The 23,051-nt window shown below is 41.5% G+C and overlaps 1 protein-coding gene across 1 annotated transcript in view; it reads right to left on the bottom strand.

The window, feature by feature from the left end:
* LOC128684555 (ADP-ribosylation factor-like protein 3) overlaps nucleotides 1-10,696 on the bottom strand; it is a 49,125-nt gene extending 38,429 nt beyond the window's left edge. Inside the window, exons 1-2 of the mRNA XM_053770815.2 lie at nucleotides 10,447-10,696; nucleotides 9,165-9,425 (exon numbers count right to left, since the gene is read on the bottom strand). Of these exons, the coding sequence (XP_053626790.1) occupies nucleotides 9,165-9,425; nucleotides 10,447-10,449 (264 nt within the window). The 5' untranslated portion in view covers nucleotides 10,450-10,696. The remainder of the gene's footprint in view (nucleotides 1-9,164; nucleotides 9,426-10,446) is intronic.
* Between the last annotated feature and the right edge of the window lie 12,355 nt (nucleotides 10,697-23,051).

Raw genomic sequence — 23,051 nt, 5'->3', positions numbered from 1 at the left:
GGTAAAAAGAATAAAATAATGATTGTACATTACATTACAGTACTATATAGGTAGTTTATATAGGAAAAGTTTGACATTATGCCCTACCCAGTATGTCGGCAATTTTCAAAGGTTCGACTTACGTCCATTTTGACTTACGACGGGTTGGACGGAACCAAGCTTGGTCATAAGTCGGATGGTACCTGTACGTATTTTATTATCCCTTTTCTATTAAACCATTATTACAAACCTAAAAAGGTATGTTTGTATCATAAATTGTACTAAATCATACAGTGATACCTCGGTATACGCTCATTTTGGAATAAGTCCAACTTGGTATACCTGGAGGTTACCTGGAGGTTATTCCGGGGATCAACGCCCCCGCGGCCCGGTCCACGACCAGGCCTCCCGATGGATCAGGGCCTGATCAACTAGGCTGTTACTGCTGGCCGCACGCAGTCCGACGTATGAGCCACAGCCCGGCTGATCCGGCACTGACTTTAGGTATCTGTCCAGCTCTCTCTTGAAGGCAGCCAGGGGTTTATTGGCAATTCCCCTAATGCTTGATGGGAGGCTGTTGAACAGTTTTGGGCCCCGGACACTTATGGTGTTTTCTCTTAGTGTACCAATGGCGCCCCTACTTTTTATTGGCGGCATTTTGCATCGCCTGCCCAGTCTTTTACTTTCGTAGGGAGTGATTTCTGTGTGCAGATTTGGGACCATTCCTTCCAAGATTTTCCAAGTGTAGATTATGATATATCTCTCCCTCCTGCGTTCCAACGAGTACAAGTCAAGTGCTTTCAAGCGTTCCCAGTAGTTAAGGTGCTTGACAGAACTTATACGTGCAGTAAAGGATCTCTGTACACTCTCTAGATCTGCGATTTCACCTGCTTTGTATGGAGATGTTAATGTACAGCAGTATTCCAGCCTAGAGAGAACAAGTGATTTGAAAAGGATCATCATGGGCTTGGCATCTCTCGTTTTGAAAGTTCTCATTATCCATGCTATCATTTTCTTTGCACGTGCGATCGTGGCACTGTTGTGATCCTTGAAAGTGAGATCCTCAGACATTACTACTCCCAGGTCCCTTACATTATTTTTCCGCTCTATTGTATGGCCGGAGTCAGTAGTATACTCTGTTCTAGTTATTATCTCCTCCAGTTTTCCATAACGGAGTAGTTGGAATTTGTCCTCATTGAACATCATATTGTTTACCGTTGCCCACTGGAAAACTTTGTTTATATCTTCTTGGAGGTTAACCGCGTCCTCAGCAGATGACAGCCTCATGCAGATCCTAGTATCATCCGCAAAGGATGATACGGTGCTGTGGTGTATATCTCTGTTTATGTCTGATATGAGGATAAGGAATAAGATGGGGGCGAGTACTGTGCCTTGTGGATGCAAAAATTTTTGCTTGGTATAAGACCTTTGTTTGGAATATGACTCGTGTGCTAGAACTTGCATGGGTCAAAACGAGTCACGACTCTGCACGCTACACTGCAACCCAGAGCCATATTATTACCATCAGCCTACCTTGTTCACTGAATTTAATCGTTTCTTACAACCACCTCCTTCAGATACCATCATAAACAAAGGGAGAAGTAATGAATAATTAACCCTTTCAGGGTCCAAAGGCCAAATTTCCAAGTGCGCACCAGTGTCCAAGAATTTTCAAAAAATAATTTTGTTATTTTTTCTTATGAAATGGTAGAGAATCTTTTTCTTGCAAATTTTGATGTGTCAGCGATATTTACGCATCGACAATTTTGCCGACTTTGACTCCCATTTTAGGCCAATTATATTACTCCAGTCGACCAAATTCTTAGCTATTTCACTAGTATTACTTCTATTCTATCGACTGAGCACAAGAAATAGCCAAGTCAACTGTTTCAACCACAAAATAAAGTGATTGGAAATTGGTAATTTTGCCAATTTAACCCTTTCAGGGTTTCGGACGTACTAGTATGGCTTATGCACCAGGGTTTTTTACGTATTAGTACGCCTAAATTCTAGCGCCCTCAAATCTAGTTAGAGAAAGCTGGCAGGCCTACTATGAAAGAATGGGTCTATGTGGTCAGTGCACGCAGTATAAAAAAAATCCTGCAGCACACAGTGTGTAATGAGAAAAAAAAATCTTTGACCATGTTTTTGGATTAAAACAGCAACTTTGCACTTTATTTTCGTATGGTATTTATTGTTGTATTCTAGTTTTCCTGGTCTCATTTTATAGAATGGAAGACATATTACAGAAATTGAGATGATTTTGACTGGTTTTACAATGAAAAGTACCTTGAAATTGAGCTCAAAGTAGCAGAAAAGTTCGATTTTTATCAAAGTTCAAAAGTAAACAAATCATGCTAAGCGTCCAATACACATCAACTGGTGAGTCTAATATTCTTTCACAAGTGCACCAATATTATTTATACCATTTCTACACTAATGCAGTAGTCTGCATAACAGTAAATCTATTTTTTGTGAGAATAAAAATTCAAAGTGGAAAGCAAAAGAATGTAAAGAGGGGCGTGGGGACGTGACTAGTGAACAGAGGAAATGTTATTTTAGTGCCAGGAATGTCTTTCTTGTTTATTCTGGACCCTATTTGGAAATTGGCATCTTTTGAAATTTGTGTGAAATTGGCAAAATTGCTAAATTCTGGCCACTGTATTGGATAGTTGAAATTGGTAAATGGGTGGTTTCTTGTACTCATTCAATAGAAAAAATGGAGTTCTAGCGAAATAGTTATGATTTTTGTCGACTAGTACATTGGAATTGGCCGAAAATAGGGCTCAAAGTGGGCAAAATCGCCAATGCGTAAACATCGTTGAGACCGCTAACTTCGCGAGAGCATAATTCTGTAAGTTTTCCATCAAAGTTCATACTTTTGGTGTCATTATGATTGGGAAATGTTTTTTTTTTTTTTTTTTTTTTTTGAAATTTGGGCGACCCTGAGAACAAGTCTCGGAGAGGGCCTGGCGACCCTGAAAGGGTTAATGCAAAGTTCAAAATATTCTAATTTCAAAATAGGGTCCAGAATAAACAATGCATTTCCTCTTCATTAGTTACGTTTTCAGGCTTTACAAATGAATTCCATTTTGATTTTTTATTCACATAATGAATTTTTATTCAAACCAAAAAATAGAAGATTTACTGTTATGCAATACTGTAATAATTGTATAAATAATATCACCACATTTGTGATCATATATCAGACCCACTAGCTGGAGTGTATTAGACGTGTAGGATCATTTGTTTACTGTTGAACATCGGCAAAAATTTAACATTTCTGCTATTTTGAGCTCAGTTTCAACCCATTTCCGTTATTAAAACCAATCAAAATCATCTCTATTTCTGTAATGGATCTTCCATTCAATCAAATGAGACCAAGAAATTGCAAATAAAACTATAAAAAAATATGAAAAAACTGTTAAGCTGCTGTTTTAATCGAAAATTAAGGTCTCAGTTTTTTTTCTCTCATTATGCACTGTGTGCTGCAGGATTTGTTTCATGTGGTGCACACATACCACATACATGTATTCTCTCATACCTAGGCCCAAATTTACCACTCACAGCTTATCAGAGCGATCTGAGCTCATGGCGTAGATCTAGAGTTTGGACCCTCAACATATAGCCGTAGATCTACGGCACGGACCCTCAAAGGGTTAATGCCAAGAATTGTAAACAAAAGTGGAGTGACAAGGCCAAACACAGATTCATACACGTTTTCTTCGGTACTGGACCAGAGAAAACATAATGTTTTCCCTCTGCCCGGCATATAAACATAGCATATTTACATGCTATGTAATGTGTTTATATAATTTTGAAGGAAATATCATAGAAGAATTAATGAAAATATCTATATTAATGTAAAATAAGACATTTAATGTACCCAAATTCGGAGTGTGGAAATTAGGAGAAGGTGTGGAGTTAATAAAAGCATTAGTCAGAGGGCAGAAGAGGGGTTGTTGAGGTGGTTTGGTCATTTAGAGAGAATGGATCAAAGTAGAATGACATGGAAAGCATATAAATCTATAGGGGAAGGAAGGAGGGGTAGGGGTCATCCTCGAAAGGGTTGGAAAGAGGGGGTAAAGGAGGTTTTGTGGGCTAGGGGCTTGGACTTCCAGCAAGCGTGCATGAGCATGTTAGATAGGAGTGAATGGAGGCGAATGATACTTGGGACCTGACGATCTGTTGGAGTGTGAGCAGGATAATTTTAAGTGAAGGGATTCAGGGAAACCGGTTATGTTCATATAGTCAGACTTGAGTCCTGGAAATGGGAAGTACAATGCCTGCACTTTAAAGGAGAGGTTTGGGATATTGGCAGTTTGGAGGGATATGTTGTGTATCTTTATACGTATATGCTTCTAAGCTGTTGTATTCTGAGCACCTCTGCAAAAGCAGTGATAATGTGTGAGTGTGGTGAAAGTGTTGAATGATGATGAAAGTATTTTCTTTTTGGGGATTTTCTTTCTTTTTTGGGTCACCCTGCCTCGGTGGGAGACGGCCGACTTGTTGAAAAAAAAAAAAGTGATAATTATTACATACTATTAGCAAAGTAAAGTTAGGTTAAATTTGCATTTATTTCATCTAATTCTTTTGTATTTATGTATGTATTTTAGTATTAAGCTGTGTTTAAATTACATATTTTAGTATTAAGCAGTGTTTAAATTATTTTACACAACCCCATCAATGTATAATATGCCAATAACAATAGGATTTTCTTTTTCTGTCTCATAAACACGCTAGATAACAGGGATATCTTGCTATTCCTACTTACACTTTAGTCACACTTCAAAGACACGCACATGCATATATATATATATATATATATACATACATCTAGGTTTTTCTCCTTTTTCTAAATAGCTCTTGTTCTTCTTTATTTCTTCTACTGTCCATGGGGAAGTGGAAAAGAATCTTTCCTCCGTAAGCCATGCGTGTCGTATGAAGCGACTAAAATGCCGGGAGCAATGGGCTAGTAACCCCTTCTCCTGTAGACATTTACTAAAAAAGAGAAGAAGAAAAACTTTATAAAACTGGGATGCTTGAATGTGCGTGGATGTAGTGCGGATAACAAGAAACAGATGATTGCTGATGTTATGAATGAAAAGAAGTTGGATGCCCTGGCCCTAAGCGAAACAAAGCTGAAGGGGGTAGGGGAGTTTCGGTGGGGGGAAATAAATGGGATTAAATCTGGAGTATCTGAGAGAGTTAGAGCAAAGGAAGGGGTAGCAGTAATGTTGAAGGATCAGTTATGGAAGGAGAAAAGAGAATATGAATGTGTAAATTCAAGAATTATGTGGATTAAAGTAATGGTTGGATGTGAAAAGTGGGTCATAATAAGCGTGTATGCACCTGGAGAAGAGAGGAATGTAGAGAGAGAGAGAGAGAGAGAGAGAGAGAGATTTTGGAAGATGTTAAGTGAATGTATAGGAGCCTTTGAACCAAGTGAGAGAGTAATTGTGGTAGGGGACCTGAATGCTAAAGTAGGAGAAACTTTTAGAGAGGGTGTGGTAGGTAAGTTTGGGGTGCCAGGTGTAAATGATAATGGGAGCCCTTTGATTGAACTTTGTATAGAAAGGGGTTTAGTTATAGGTAATACATATTTTAAGAAAAAGAGGATAAATAAGTATACAAGATATGATGTAGGGTGAAATGACAGTAGTTTGTTGGATTATGTATTGGTAGATAAAAGACTGTTAAGTAGACTTCAGGATGTACATGTTTAAAGAGGGGCCACAGATACATCAGATCACTTTTTAGTTGTAGCTACACTGAGAGTAAAAGGTAGATGGGATACAAGGAGAATAGAAGCACCAGGGAAGAGAGAGGTGAAGGTTTATAAACTAAAAGAGGAGGCAGTTAGGGTAAGATATAAACAGCTATTGGAGGATAGATGGGCTAATGAGAGCATAGGCAATGGGGTCGAAGAGGTATGGGGTAGGTTTAAAAATGTAGTGTTAGAGTGTTCAGCAGAAGTTTGTGGTTACAGGAAGGTGGGTGCAGGAGGGAAGAGGAGCGACTGGTGGAATGATGATGTAAAGAGAGTAGTAAGGGAGAAAAAGTTAGCATATGAGAAGTTTTTACAAAGTAGAAGTGATGCAAGGAGGGAAGAGTATATGGAGAAAAAGAGAGAGGTTAAGAGAGTGGTGAAGCAATGTAAAAAGAGAGCAAATGAGAGAGTGGGTGAGATGTTATCAACAAATTTTGTTGAAAATAAGAAAATGTTTTGGAGTGAGATTAACAAGTTAAGGAAGCCTAGAGAACAAATGGATTTGTCAGTTAAAAATAAGAGAGGAGAGTTATTAAATGGAGAGTTAGAGGTATTGGGAAGATGGAGGGAATATTTTGAGGAATTGTTACATGTTGATGAAGATAGGGAAGCTGTGATTTCGTGTATAGGGCAAGGAGGAATAACATCTTGTAGGAGTGAGGAAGAGCCAGTTGTGAGTGTGGGGGAAGTTCGTGAGGCAGTAGGTAAAATGAAAGGGGGTAAGGCAGCCGGGATTGATGGGATAAAGATAGAAATGTTAAAAGCAGGTGGGGATATAGTTTTGGAGTGGTTGGTGCAATTATTTAATAAATGTATGGAAGAGGGTAAGGTACCTAGGGATTGGCAGAGAGCATGCATAGTTCCTTTGTATAAAGGCAAAGGGGACAAAAGAGAGTGCAAAAATTATAGGGGGAGAAGTTTGTTGAGTGTACCTGGTAAAGTGTATGGTAGAGTTATTATTGAAAGAATTAAGAGTAAGACGGAGAATAGGATAGCAGATGAACAAGGAGGCTTTAGGAAAGGTAGGGGGTGTGTGGACCAGGTGTTTACAGTGAAACACATAAGTGAACAGTATTTAGATAAGGCTAAAGAGGTCTTTGTGGCATTTATGGATTTGGAAAAGGCGTATGACAGGGTGGATAGGGGGGCAAAGTGGCAGATGTTGCAGGTGTATGGTGCAGGAGGTAGGTTACTGAAAGCAGTGAAGAGTTTTTACGAGGATAGTGAGGCTCAAGTTAGAGTATGTAGGAAAGAGGGAAATTATTTCCCAGTAAAAGTAGGCCTTAGACAAGGATGTGTGGTTGTTTAATATATTTATAGATGGGGTTGTAAGAGAAGTAAATGTGAGGGTCTTGGCAAGAGGCGTGGAGTTAAAAGATAAAGAATCACACATAAAATGGGAGTTGTCACAGTTGCTCTTTGCTGATGACACTGTGCTCTTTGGAGATTCTGAAGAGAAGTTGCAGAGATTGGTGGATGAATTTGGTAGGGTATGCAAAAGAAGAAAATTAAAAGTGAATACAGGAAAAAGTAAGGTTATGAAGATAACAAAAAGATTAGTTGATGAAAGATTGGATATCAGATTGGAGGGAGAGGGTATGGAGGAGGTGAATGTATTCAGATATCTGGGAGTGGACGTGTCAGCGGATGGGTCTATGAAAGATGAGGTGAATCATAGAATTGATGAGGGGAAAGGGGTGAGTGGTGCACTTAGGAGTCTGTGGAGACAAAGAACTTTGTCCTTGGAGGCAAAGAGGGGAATGTATGAGAGTCTAATTTTACCAACGCTCTTATATGGGTGTGAAGCATGGGTGATGAATGTTGCAGCGAGGAGAAGGCTGGAGGCAGTGAAGATGTCATGTCTGAGGGCAATGTATGGTGTGAATATAATGCAAAGAATTCGTAGTTTGGAAGTTAGGAGGAGGTGCGGGATTACCAAAACTGTTGTCCAGAGGTCTGAGGAAGGGTTGTTGAGGTGGTTCAGACAAGTAGAGAGAATGGAGCGAAATAGAATGACTTCAAGAGTGTATCAGTCTGTAGTGGAAGGAAGGCGGGGTAGGGGTCGGTCTAGGAAAGGTTGGAGGGAGGGGGTAAAGGAGGTTTTGTGTGCAAGGGGCTTTTACTTCCAGCAGCCATGCATGAACGTGTTTGATAGGAGTGAATGGAGACAAATGGTTTTTAATACTTGACGTGCTGTTGGAGTGTGAGCAAAGTAACATTTATGAAGGGGTTCAGGGAAACCAGCAGGCGGGACTTGAGTCCTGGAGATGGGAAGTACAGTACAGTGCCTGCACTCTGAAGTAAGGGTGTTAATGTTGCAGTTTAAAAACTGTAGTGTAAAGCACCCTTCTGGCAAGACAGTGATGGAGTGAATGATGGTGAAAGGTTTTCTTTTTCGGGCCACCCTGCCTTGGTGGGAATCGGCCAGTGTGATAATAAAAAAAAATATAACAATAGGATTTTTTTCATGGGAACAGATTAATCGTTTTCCATATACGTATTTCTTATTGGAAAATTTGTTTGGTATATGTCCTGTTTGGTATAAGTACAAGGTTCTAGAACAGATTAAGGACATATACCAAGGTACCACTGTATTAATAATTAAATAAAATATTGAATATTTGAAATTTGTCTCGATTTAAGTAGTCTAAGTACATGTATTAGGTTAAGTCTGCCCAAAATGCCTCGGCATGATAGCGGCTTTCTTTGTATCAATCAAATTTTGAAATGTAAACACACATTGTAACCTTTGCAAAGAAATAAACTTTTGATTTTGATTTTTTGTTTTGAACATTTTTTTAGATCTTGGGTGTTTATTTTCAAATACTGTATTGCATTTTCTGGTTGTTTTTAACCCTTAAACTGTCCAAACGTAAATCTATATTTGTACGTGTAGCGCTCTGAACGTAGTTCTACGTTTTTTTTACACAAACAATGTAAATTGAACGTAGATCTACGTTTGGAGTGCTACGCGTGCACACGTAGATCTACGTTTGGACAGTTTAAGGGTTAATAAAGCAGCCATTTCCCACTAATACAGGGTGATCCTAAGATATTAACACATTCTCAATTATTTCATACCTGTCTTAATTTCAAAATGATATACAGTTCTAAAAGTAGGTACCCAGTGCATATCTATAAAAACTAAATGCTGAAGAGGGCTGGAGAGAACTATAATTTTTTGCTCTTTAGCTGATTTGATTATACAATATTGCCTTTCATTTGACAGGCTTTTGCTTACTGTGACTTGAAACTTGCAGTAACAAGCCATTTCTTGATATCTAAGAGTAGGAAATATTTGTGCAATGTTTTTATTTATATATAGTGAACTGTACTGTATAACTTCATAACAGTTGATGACGATGTACAGTATTCCTGGTTAGACACTTAAGGTAAACCTTTTAATGACACATACCAGTACATCAGTGTTTTCAAAATAGTTCCTCCAGTATGGTCGAATCTTGCGTTGGCCACCAATGTCCCAAACATTAAGCTTAAACCCATCAGACTGGACGGACTTGATATTGAAGCCTTGTGTTGGTGTAGTCTGTGTTATATCTTCTGAAGCTAGCTTCTTTAGTAAAGTCGTTTTCCCTGCATTATCCAAACCAAGCAACAGTATGCGTAACTCTTGATCAGGAGCAGATTTTAGCTTCCGGAGAAGAGACAGGAGACCCTGTAATACAGAATGAAATCATTAAACAAATTCAAGGCATGACAGTCTTGTATTGTGTCCAGTACACTTTTTCTGACATAAAATTCACTTTAGAAAGCACATTTATCTTTAGTAATATATACTGTAAATTTGTTTGGAATAGGTGTAGTGAGTTCCACCCATCAAAGTTTAGATACTGAGTGCCTCAAAATTACCTCTTTACTACTACTGTCTCTAATGAAGTTATGATTGCCTGCACTGAACTAAAGAAGCTGCTGCAAAGGCAAAATTTTTGACAGTAATGACATCTAAATGTTGCACATGTGTCTTACAGTGTTTCTTGACGCCAGTGGGAATCTTGATTCAAGAAACTAAACCTAACCACCCTTTCTTAGGAATAACCCTAACTGTTTCCTCTTCCCCCAGGTACAGTACAACCCGTTTGGGTTTAGCACATCCCAATTCATGTAATAATAATAATAATAATAGTAATAATGTCATTCCTGTGCAAAGTGTGCTTCTAAACACTCTTCAACACTCATTTCCATTACAACATCCACATTCAAACATCATGAGTGCTATTAGAGCCTAATAACACCATGCTGCAAAGACAACATAACTAAAGACACCGAATTTGCCAGTTAGCGACGTCAGCCAGTTATGGAGGCTGCAAGTAAGTAAACAAGCTTTATTCAGGCACAGGTACACATAAGTACAATTATCATACATAGTGTAAATTTCCTAACTCAAAAAAAGTGACAATTCCACTGGGGCTCCGTTACATGGTAAAACCTAACGACCAGTTATCCATCATTATTTTGATTTACAACAGATTACGTAGTTACATTAGGTTAGTGCTCACCGATAAGTTCAATATACATAGGTGACTTACTAACGTCAGTGAGTTCCCTGGACTAATATGGGAAAACAATAATCTAATTTTTTTTTGCCCCACTATTAAGTGTTTTGACATAAGCACTTCCAAGATAGCTTACACAGACATTCACAGTATTGGTGTGATAAGTGTCAGTAGTGAACTTACCATTACTAGTGTAGTAAAAAGAGAGTATATAAGAGAGCAAGGTAGAGTGCCACCACCGCTGCCTCAGCTGCCTCCTTACTGTCAACAATTTACCATCATTGCCACACACCCTTCAAAATAAATTCTTTGATTTCAAAATACTGCACAATAGCTCGCGTTTGTATTTGTCTAGTATTGGATTATATTTAATTATTAAAGATTCAGTGTATCATATATAACATGCGCTATATAAAGTATAAGAGGTTATTTTTACTAAATATGTTATTTAAGAAACTTTCATGTTGGCAACATTTATTTTGACGTCACAAATATTCGCCAATCAATATGATACCACATTAATCAAATACGACTTATTTTTTTTTCCCCTCTTCAGCATATGGCAATTTATACTATGATGGATAAAGTCAAACTGAAATAAAATAACAAGCCACATTTCATTTACCATCGAATGTAATGAAACAAACTCCCAATTTTGTTGTCATTGTCGGTAGATACAATGTATTGTCCAGTACATGTTATCCAGGACTTGAATACTCCAAAAGACAGGAGTTCCTACACACCGGCATTGTTCTCGTGGCACTGTTTCCTGTTTACTTGCTCATATATCAATTCTTATAAACAAGCTTCTAGATATCTTGCTTGGCTAAAGAAATATTAGAGTCAGTTTTAAAGTCCCTCGTGGTACTGGTGATAGAATTTTCATCCCACAGCCGACGGAGCAGGATTCAGCCCTGGGCGGAAGGCGACATATGGACTAAGTCACAGTGGGGCCTGGAGTTTACCTGGAGAGAGTTCCGGGGGTCAACGCCCCTGCGGCCCGGTCTGTGACCAGGCCTCATGGTGGATCAGAGCCTGATCAACCAGGCTGTTACTGCTGGCGGCACGCAATCCAACGTACGAGTCACAGCCCGGCTGGTCAGGTACCGACTTTAGGTGCTTGTCCAGTGCCTGCTTGAAGACAGCCAGGGGTCTATTGGTAATCCCCCTTATATATGCTGGGAGGCAGTTGAAGTCTTGAGGCAGTGCCTGTGTTAACCTCTCTATGGTGTATAAATATACCTAGTTCGATGAATTTTATTGTAGCCAGCTGGTCCAGTGGCTTACGCGCTGGCTTGGGGTTTCAGGACTCACTCGCCACGAATTCAGTGCCCACCTGGAGTTTACCTGGAGAGAGTTCCGGGGGTCAACGCCCCCGCGGCCCGGTCTGTGACCAGGCCTCCTGGTGGATCAGAGCCTGATCAACCAGGCTGTTGCTGCTGGCTGCACGCAAACCAACGTACGAGCCACAGCCCGGCTGGTCAGGAACCGACTTTAGGTGCTTGTCCAGTGCCAGCTTGAAGACTGCCAGGGGTCTGTTGGTAATCCCCCTTATGTATGCTGGGAGGCAGTTGAACAGTCTCGGGCCCCTGACACTTATTGTATGGTCTCTTAACGTGCTAGTGACACCCCTGCTTTTCATTGGGGGATGTTGCATCGTCTGTCAAGTCTTTTGCTTTCGTAGTGAGTGATTTTCGTGTGCAAGTTCGGTACTAGTCCCTCTAGGATTTTCCAGGTGTATATAATCATGTATCTCTCCCGCCTGCGTTCCAGGGAATACAGGTTCAGGAATCCAGGACGGGGTGGCCCTGGCTTGGATACTGAGGATTATAGTGCAGTCCCAGAACCTGCAGAAATTGACAACACACCTCCCAACAATTCTCAACCAAAGGTGAATTTGTGCAAATATTATGCTTGGGGCATCTGTAAGCATGGAATAACAGGGAAAAAAAATGGGACATGCAACTTTGACCATATCAAAAAATGTAGCGACCTCCTGTCTAAAGGAGTGTGTCGTTCTTCTTCCTGTACTTTCTTTCACCCAAAAATGTGCCACTCCTCGGTCCTCCAGAAGCAGTGTTACAACATCGAATGCCCTGCATACCATCTAAAAGGGACCAGGAGGCACAGACCCCACAAGACAAACAATAGTAGCTACGACAACCCAACTCCAGGTGATTTTTTAGTGGCAGGAAACGAAAAAAGAAAATGGAAGGAAATAACAAAAATAGTCCACCACCTTGGAGCCTTGTTGGACTGGAGGCGCAGCCAGTGGCCACCCATGGCCCTCCAGAATTATTACAACTACTGATGCCAATAACAAAATCCCCCCAACAAACACAGAATACAACCTCGTTCACATTTGCTAATATACAGGGCCTTAAGCCATCCACCAACAACAAAATACCTTTTATCAGTGGACTTCTAGTGGAGTCTAATGCAATGTTTGCAGCCTTCACAGAGACTCACACAAAAGATCACTTTGACAGTGAAATATGGATAAGTGGTTACAACCTTTTTAGATGCGACAGAAAAAACAGGCAACAAGGGGGGGTTGGCCTGTATGTCAAAGAGTCCCTTATCTGCACGGAGTTGCTGAACACCACAAATGAGGTAGTTGAAGTTCTATCAATAAAGATCGAGAACCAAAACCTAGTTATTGTGGTTGTATACAAGCCACCAGATGCAACCTCCCAACAGTTCAAGGAACAGCTACTGAAAATCGATTACTGTTTGGAAAACCTTCCAGCTCCATCCCCAAACATCTTACTGCTTGGTGATTTCAACCTAAGGCATACAAAATGGAAGAATGTAGCAAATAATGTTATAGCTGAAACAATCCCCGGAGGTAGCGCAGATGAAAGGTCACACACACATGAGCTACTAAGTCTCTGCGAAAAACACACCTTAAGCCAGCAGATAGTGGAGCCAACAAGACTAGAAAACACACTTGACCTTATCTTCACAAATAATGAGGACCTGATAAGAGACATAAGAATATCAAAAACAACTAATTCCGATCACAATCTAATCGAAGTCCAGACGTACATGCATAGGGGTCCTGAACAACAGAATGCATGTACCTGTGAAGGTGTCTTCACAAAATACAATTTCAACAACAAGAACATCAACTGGGACCAGGTAAACCATGTCCTAAACGAAACATGTTGGGAAGATGTCTTAAATGACATGGACCCAAACCAGTGCCTTGAAAGGATCAACTTCCTGGTAGCCGAAGCATGTTCTAGGCATATTCCCCTAAGAAAGAAGAAGAGCAGGAGTAAACTGGAGAGAAAAAGACGCTCCCTCTACAGAAGACGACGAAGAGTCACTGAGCTCCTCAGGAGTGCTAGAATATCTGATACACGAAGGGAGGTGCTGACCAGGGAAGTGGAAACTATCGAACTTAAGCTAAATGACTCTTACAGGAACCAGGAGAGGCAGGAGGAGCTTAAAGCTATTAGTGAAATTGAAAGAAATTCAAAATATTTCTTTTCATATGCCAAAAACAAGGCAAATACCACATCTAGTATCGGGCCCTTACTCAGACAGGATGGGACTTACACAGACGACAACAAGGAAATGAGTGAAATATTGAAATCCCAGTACGACTCTGTGTTTAGTGAACCACTAATCGGTCTGAGGATCGACGACCCAAATGATTTCTTCATGAATGAGCCTCAAAACTCCATAAATGTATGCCAGATTTCCGACATTACCCTAACTCCGATAGATTTCGAAAAAGCCATTGACAACATGCCTATGCACTCAGCCCCGGGCCCAGACTCGTGGAACTCTGTTTTCATTAAGAACTGCAAGAAACCCCTCTCGCGTGCCCTAAGTACACTATGGAGGAGGAGCTTGGACATGGGTGAAATTCCACAGTCACTTAAAACAACGGATATAGCCCCACTCCATAAAGGTGGCAGCAAAGCATTAGCTAAGAACTATAGACCAATAGCTCTGACATCCCACATCATAAAAATCTTTGAAAGAGTGCTAAGAAGCAGGATTGCAAATCACCTGGATTCCCAAAATCTGCACAATCCAGGGCAACATGGGTTCAGGGCAGGTCGCTCCTGCCTCTCACAACTACTGGATCACTATGACATGGCCTTGGATGCACTGGAAGAAAATCAGAATGCAGATGTAATATACACAGACTTTGCAAAAGCATTTGACAAATGCGATCATGGCGTAATAGCCCATAAAATACGTGCTAAAGGAATAACTGGGAAAGTGGGGAGATGGATCTTCAACTTCCTAACAAATCGAACACAAAGAGTAGTGGTCAACAGAGTTAAATCGGAGGCTGCCATAGTGAAGAGCTCTGTTCCACAAGGCACAGTACTCGCCCCCATCTTATTCCTTATCCTCATATCAGACATAAACAGAGATATACACCACAGCACCGTATCATCCTTTGCGGATGATACTAGGATCTGCATGAGGCTGTCATCTGCTGAGGACGCGGTTAACCTCCAAGAAGATATAAACAAAGTTTTCCAGTGGGCAACGGTAAACAATATGATGTTCAATGAGGACAAATTCCAACTACTCCGTTATGGAAAACTGGAGGAGATAATAACTAGAACAGAGTATACTACTGACTCCGGCCATACAATAGAGCGGAAAAATAATGTAAGGGACCTGGGAGTAGTAATGTCTGAGGATCTCACTTTCAAGGATCACAACAGTGCCACGATCGCACGTGCAAAGAAAATGATAGGATGGATAATGAGAACTTTCAAAACGAGAGATGCCAAGCCCATGATGATCCTTTTCAAATCACTTGTTCTCTCTAGGCTGGAATACTGCTGTACATTAACATCTCCATACAAAGCAGGTGAAATCGCAGATCTAGAGAGTATACAGAGATTCTTTACTGCATGTATAAGTTCTGTCAAGCACCTTAACTACTGGGAACGCTTGGAAGCACTTGACTTATACTCGTTGGAACGCAGGAGGGAGAGATATATCACAATCTACACTTGGAAAATCTTGGAAGGAATGGTCCCAAATCTGCACATAGAAATCACTCCCTACGAAAGTAAAAGACTGGGCAGGCGATGCAAAATGCCGCCAATAAAAAGTAGGGGCGCCATTGGTACACTAAGAGAAAACACCATAAGTGTCCGGGGCCCAAAACTGTTCAACAGCCTCCCATCAAGCATTAGGGGAATTGCCAATAAACCCCTGGCTGCCTTCAAGAGAGAGCTGGACAGATACCTAAAGTCGGTGCCGGATCAGCCGGGCTGTGGCTCGTACGTCGGACTGCGTGCGGCCAGCAGTAACAGCCTAGTTGATCAGGCCCTGATCCATCGGGAGGCCTGGTCATGGACCGGGCCGCGGGGGCGTTGATCCCCGGAATAACCTCCAGGTAACCTCCAGGTAACCTCAAGCGCTCCCAGTAATTGAGGTGTTTTATCTCCGTTATGCGCGCCGTGAAGGTTCTCTGTACATTTTCTAGGTCAGCAATTTCACCTGCCTTGAAAGGTGCTGTTAGTGTGCAGCAATATTCCAGCCTAGATAGAACAAGTGACCTGAAGAGTGTCATCATGGGCTTGGCCTCCCTAGTTTTGAAGGTTCTCATTATCCATCCTGTCATTTTTCTAGCAGATGCGATTGATACAATGTTATGGTCCTTGAAGGTGAAATCCTCTGACATGATCACTCCCAGGTCTTTGACGTTGGTGTTTCGCTCTATTTTGTGGCCAGAATTTGTTTTGTACTCTGATGAAGATTTAATTTCCTCGTGTTTACCATATCTGAGTAATTGAAATTTCTCATCGTTGAACTTCATATTTGTAGATGGATGGTTCAGAGAACCGACATGTTGATAAATTAGACACATGTGCAACTCTTGGGTATCTTTATTGAGGAAACGTTTCGCCACACAGTGGCTTCATCAGTCCATACGTAGGAGAAACTTGAAGAACAGGAGGAGAATGAGGTAATCAGTCCCTCAACCTTGAGTCGATGTGTTCAGTCCATCAATCTTGAGTAGAATACGGCATATGAGCGGAGAAGCAGCTTATAAACCGTATGGCAGGAGAGGTGTAGCAGTCATAGGTGTTGTCACATTTGTTCAAGAGTTGCACATGTGTCTAATTTATCAACATGTCGGTTCTCTGAACCATCCATCTACAAACCTGTCAGACACTGCAACTTCTTGGGATCTTAATACTTAGGAATTCTTCGCTTGCCTAATTCTTGGGCACGACCTACTTCCACATTGAACAAATGTGACAACACCTATGACTGCTACACCTCTCCTGCCATACGGTTTATAAGCTGCTTCTCCGCTCATATGCCGTATTCTACTCAAGATTGATGGACTGAACACATCGACTCAAGGTTGAGGGACTGATTACCTCATTCTCCTCCTGTTCTTCAAGTTTCTCCTACGTATGGACTGATGAAGCCACTGTGTGGCGAAACGGCGAAACGTTTCCTCAATAAAGATACCCAAGAGTTGCACATGTGTCTAATTTACGAACTTCATATTGTTTTCTGCAGCTCACTGAAAGATTCGGTTGATGTCCGCCTGGAGCCTTGCAGTGTCTGCAATGGAAAACACTGTCATGCAGATTCGGGTGTCATCTGCAAAGGAAGACACGGTGCTGTGGCTGACATCCTTGTCTATGTCGGATATGAGGATGAGGAACAAGATGGGAGCGAGTACATGTACTGTATGGTTTCTCTGCAATCGTGTCGTTACGATTTCGTGAGTCATGGACAAGTCTTAATTAACACCTACAATCAATAAATGGGTACCTGGATATTAGTTGTGGGTCGCATCCTGAAAATAGAGGACCAAAGAACCCCACTTGGCTTTCATGGGTTATCTTGATTACTAACCAACAACAAAAAAAGGCTGGAACAATACACAAATAACCCACACATAGAAGAGAGGGTGCGGGTTATTTGTGTATGATTACTAACCTTCCTGGCATCCCGGGTTAACAGTTGAATACACAGGTCTTTAAACAGAATTTGTGTAACAACATTAATTGTGCTTCTATTCTGATCTTTACATTTTACAAGGTTAGAGCAAGAACTATGTTTACCTAGGACGCAACGATCAGCCGGGTGGAGGTTCGTACGCTGGATTGTGCGCGGCCAGCAGTAGCAGCTTGGTTTATCAAGCCCTGATCCACATGGAGGCTTGGTAGAGGACCGGCCCATTTCAACCTCCTGGTAGGACGGCTTTCATGTTATACTCCATCTCACAGAATGGTTTTCCTGTCATCTCTAAACTGGAATATTGCCGTGCACTAACAGCGCCTTTCAGGTGAAATTGTTGACCTTGAGAATGTACAGAGAACCTTTATGGCACACATCAGTACGATAAAACACCTAAATTACTGGAAACAGTTGAAGATCCTTGACTTGTATTCCCTGGAATGCAGGCGAGAGAGATACGTGATAATATACACTTGGAAAATCCTAGAGGGATTAGTGCCAAAATTGCACTCGAAAATCACTCCCTACGTAAGCAAGACTCGGCAGGAGGTGCAACATTCCCCCGATGAAAAGCAGGGGCACCACGAGTACGCTGAGACAACACAATAAGTGTCAGGGGCCCAAGACTGTTCAGCTGCCTCCCAGCATATATAAGGGAGATTACCAATAGACCCCTGGCTGTCTTCAAAAAGGCACTGGACAGACACCTAAAGTCAGTACCTCTGACCAGCCGGGCTGTGGTTCGTACGTCGGTTTACATGCGGCCAACATTAACAGCCTGGTTGATTAAGCCTGGTCACAGACCGGGCTGCGGGGGCGTTGACCCCCGAAATCCTCTCCAAGTACGCCTGTAGGCAAGGCAAACTTGCCCAACTTACAAGCATGACCTGCTTACACTAGCGGATTTGTCCAATGGTGACTCTGCTTCCTCCTGCTTCTTCTCACCTGACTGCAGTATATAAGTCACTTCTACGAGCATATGCTGTATGTGGAAGGCCTCTGTCAGATGACCAAAAGCTCCAGCTGCTGATCAATTCACTAAGACTCGCGTCAGGAAACACTTGTCGTGTTGCCTAATAAACATTATACCATACTATATATTGTACTTTTTTCAGGATTGTTGGACTGAACACATCGATTCCAGGCTGAGGGACTGATTACCTCAAACTCCTCCTCATCTTTCTCCGTTCTTCTCTGTATTGGACAGAAGAAGCCACTGGCTGGTGAACGTTTCCTCAATAAAGATTCCCAAATGTTACAAAAGTGTCTCATTATTCAACTTGTCGGCTTTTTAAACCGTTTACATCACACCTGCACTACTGCCTAGCGGACCTGGCAGAAACTTAACAGCTCAGCTCAGTGTACCCTGTGTCGCTCTCATTAACTGGTCAGATGCAGAATAAGCCAGATATACCCTCTTTCACTCTCTCTTGCAGACCTATTCCCTCGGCGTAGGGCTAGCACCATCCAAACATATGATTAGTTTTGCTGATGATGTAATGATTCACACTACCGGATTTTCCAACACCCAAAACATTCTTAACCATGTACTAGCGTCGTGTCAGGACCTGGGGTTGATAATCTCTTCTGATAAAACAAAGATACTCAACAGGCGTCCTCCTCGACAAAGAGGCACAGTTCGCCAGATCCAGTTGCATGATGGGTCTCTTCTAGAATATGTAACCAGACACAGGTATCTAGGCTTTGAGGTCCCATTACTTGGGCCTGCTGTAATAAGATTTTGTCGCCAATACAAAGAAAAGCTGAGAGCACTTAGAGTTGTGGCTGGGTTTCACCCCAGGTATGGTGCTAATGTTAAAATTATGAAAATTATATATCCTGCTTATATTAGATCATTGGTTGATTATGCTGCGCCACTACTTACTCTTGTGTCTGACTGGAAGCTTGGAGGGATGGACAAACTGCAGAACGAAGCAATGAGGATCATTTTAGGATGCCCTCGTACTTCCAAAAATTTTAAATATGCAGAAAGAACTTGATATTCCAAGCATCAGAGATCGTGTTACTGAAAGAAATATCCTAATTGGGGTTAATATGCTCAGAAAAGCCCATTCAAATCCCTGCACAGAAGCCCTCCAAACTTTCCTCAGCACTGGTGAACACCCCTCCAGATGGATCGAAAAAACTGGAACCGACCTCCGCATGAATCTTGTCGGTATTGTATACCATTCTTGTACAACTTGTCAGACACTGCAACATCATGGAATCTTGATTCTGAGGACATGTACATAACCTTCACGACTTCGACAACTAGTACTACAACTAACCCATCTCTTTGGGTAGGACCTACTTCCACTGGGGAATCCCGCCTACCAGTGACTATGCCCTCGTCTGCTACACGTCCCATTTCCATCTGACGTTAGTATATAAGCGCCAGGCTCCTTGCTTCTGCTACAGAATCTCCACGACTACGGTGCTCTTCACACCTACTCCAAGGTTGAGGGCCTGATTAGAACATAAGAACATAAGAATGTAGGAACACTGCAGAAGGCCTACTGGCCCATACGAGGCAGGTCCTTATCAAAACGACATCTACCTAAAGCTACTCAAGAAATAACTCCCGTACCCCTTGACACCAATCAAACCCAGCCCCTCCCACTCATATATTTGTCCAGTCTCATCTTAAAGCTACCCAAGGTCCTAACCTCTATTACCCCACTGGGAAGACTGTTCCACGCATCTACAACTCTGTTAGAAAACCAGTACTTACCTATGTCCTTTCTAAATCTAAATTTATCCAACTTAAATCCATTATTCCTGGTTCTTACCTGGTTCGACAACCTCAGTACTTTATTAATGTCTCCCTTGTTTATGCCCGTCATCCACTTATACACTTCAATGATATCTCCCCTCATTCTACGCCTCTCCAGAGAGTGGAGATTTAAGGCTTTAAGTCTATCTTCATACGGGAGGTTCCTTACACAGTAAATCATTTTAGTCATTCTTCTCTGTATGTTCTCTAATGAGTCTATGTCCATCCTGTAGTAAGGGGACCAAAACTGAGCAGCATAATCTAAATGAGGCCTCACTAGTGATGTATAGAGCTGTAAAATAACTTTTGGACTTCTGTTACTTATACTTCGTGAAGACCTGTTTGTGTGCTCGTGAAGACCTGTTTGTGTGCTCTCTGTGAATCTGAACCAGGATGCCCTCTCTTGAGCAGCTTTACCAGCAGCTGAGAGAAGAACTCAGAGTTGCTAAACTGGAGATACGGCGATTAACGGAGGAGAACAAGAGGATTCGTAGTAATCCACCTGTTGTGAGTCCCCAGGTTAAGAAGGGAGCTTGGTCAGTGGTCGGGCAACATGGAACCAAGCTGAAGATTAAGAAAACGGTTGGAGAGGCAGAAACAACGAGAAACCAGAAGACTGCCGTGGAAACTTCCAACTCATTCTCGGTGCTACCTGACGAATGTGAGTGTTCTACTGGGAATGCCACAACGAGCACCAAGGAAGCATTGGCAGACGTGAGTGAGACATCCCTAGAAACCCCAACGAAGACCATCGAGAACGTCATGACGAATTCTACAAGTGGTGTAATGCTACCTGGAGAATGTGAGTCGACTACTCGGAGCATCACTACGGACGACGCCAAGGAAGGTAAAAACATTGTTGTTGTTGGGGATAGCCAGATTAGGTACATGGATAGGGCATTCTGTTTGAAGGATAGGAGTAGGAGGCAGAGAGTATGTTTTCCTGGGGCTGGGATGAAGGATATTGTTAACCGTCTGGATGACATCATGAGAGGTAATGGGAGCAATCCTATTATCTGTCTCAGTGCTGGAGGCAACGATGTTGGCAGACGTAGGAGTGAGGACCTGATTAGCAGGTATAGGTCAGCAATAGAGATAATTAGGAAGAAGGGTGGCAAACCTGTCATATGTGGCATTTTGCCAAGGAGAGGAGTTGGAAATGAATGGTTGTCCAGAGCAATTGGTGTCAATTGCTGGCTGGACAAATACTGTAAGGAAAATGCGGTAACATTCATTGACAACTGGGACCTCTTCTATGGCAGAAATGACATGTATGCCAGGGATGGGGTTCACTTATCTAGGTGTGGGGTGGGAGCACTGGCCAACGCAGTGGAGGGAGCTGTTAGGTCTTTAAACTAGGAATAGTTAGTGGTATGGGTTTCTGCGGGAAAACTGTGAAGTCTCAGGGTAGTAATATGAGTACTAGGAGAACTAGTAATAGGCAAAATGAGGTGGATATCAGAAAGCCAGTGCCACTAATTGACAAGGACAGTAATAGGTTTAGTGGAATAACAGAAAGGAGCAGGAATGATAAAGAGAAAGGAGGGTCCTTAAGTATATATTACACAAATAGTCGCAGTGCTAGGAATAAGATGGACGAGTCGAGACTAGTTGCTAGTGCAGGTAACATAGATGTATTTGCCATTACTAAGACGTGGTTTAATTCAAAAAGTCGGGACATGCCTGCAGAATGTCACATTCAGGGTTTCAAATTGTTCCAAGTAGATAGAAGTATCGGGAAGGGGGGTGGGGTGGCATTGTATGTCCGAGATCGCTTGAACTGTTGCATTAAAACGGGTATTAAGTCTGAAGTAACACATACAGAGTCTGTTTGGATAGAATTTTCAGAGGGGCATGAAAAATTAACTTTAGGTGTGATATACCGTCCCCCAAATTTAGATAGGGACCAGGGAAGACTACTATGGGAGGAAATTGTTAGGGCCACAAGGCACGATAATGTAGTAATTCTAGGAGACTTTAACTTTAGTCATATTGATTGGAATTTCTTGACTGGGAATTTAGAATCATACGACTTCTTAGAAGTAGTTCAGGATTGTTTTCTGAAGCAGTTTGTGACAGAACCTACAAGGGGTAATAACCTGCTTGACTTAGTTCTGGCAAACAATGAATCCCTTGTTAATAATTTAGAAGTTTCAGAAGAACTGGGTGCTAGCGACCACAAATCAATTACATTTAGAATTGAATGGAAGTATGATAGTAGGGATAACTCAGTAACAGTCCCAGATTTTCGCTTAGCAGATTACGATGGGCTTAGAGAACACTTATCATCTGTTGACTGGGGTAACGAAGAGAGCTATCAATATGACAGTTTTCTGAACACAATACATGCTGCTCAAAGAACATTTATCCCTTATAAAGAAATTAGATCAAATAGAAATGACCCAAAATGGATGAATAATAGTCTGAAATATCTACTAGGGCATAAGAAAGGAATTTATAGGCGTATCAAAAGAGGCGAGGGTCATCTTATGAATCAGTATATTGACACTAAGAGGGACATTAAAAAGGGGATAAGAAAAGCTAAAAGGGACTATGAAATTAAAGTTGCTAGGGATTCTAAAACTAACCCAAAAAGTTTTTTTCCAGGTATATAGAACAAAAGTCAGAGATAAGATAGGTCCCCTTAAAAATAACTATGGGCATCTTACTGACAAAGAGAATGAAATGTGCTCGATTTTAAATAATTATTTTCTCTCGGTTTTTACACAGGAAGACACTAATAATATTCCGGTAATTAACTTTTATAGTGGGCCAGAAGAAGATAAATTATGTAACATCATAGTCACTAGTGAAATGGTTGTGAAGCAGATAGACCGACTGAAGCAAAATAAGTCACCGGGTCCTGATGAGGTTTTTTCAAGGGTTCTAAAGGAATGCAAAATGGAAGTCTGTGAACCATTAACAAATATTTTTAATTTATCTCTTCAAACAGGTGTAGTGTCTGATATGTGGAAGATGGCTAATGTAATTCCTATTTTTAAAACAGGGGACAAGTCGTTACCGTCAAATTACCGCCCAATAAGCCTGA

Source organism: Cherax quadricarinatus, chromosome 4 (genome assembly GCF_038502225.1).
Source record: "Cherax quadricarinatus isolate ZL_2023a chromosome 4, ASM3850222v1, whole genome shotgun sequence".
Taxonomy (NCBI): Eukaryota; Metazoa; Arthropoda; class Malacostraca; order Decapoda; family Parastacidae; genus Cherax; species Cherax quadricarinatus.
The sequence above is the reverse complement of the archived record's forward strand: the minus strand, read 5'-3'. Positions and strand labels throughout refer to the sequence as shown.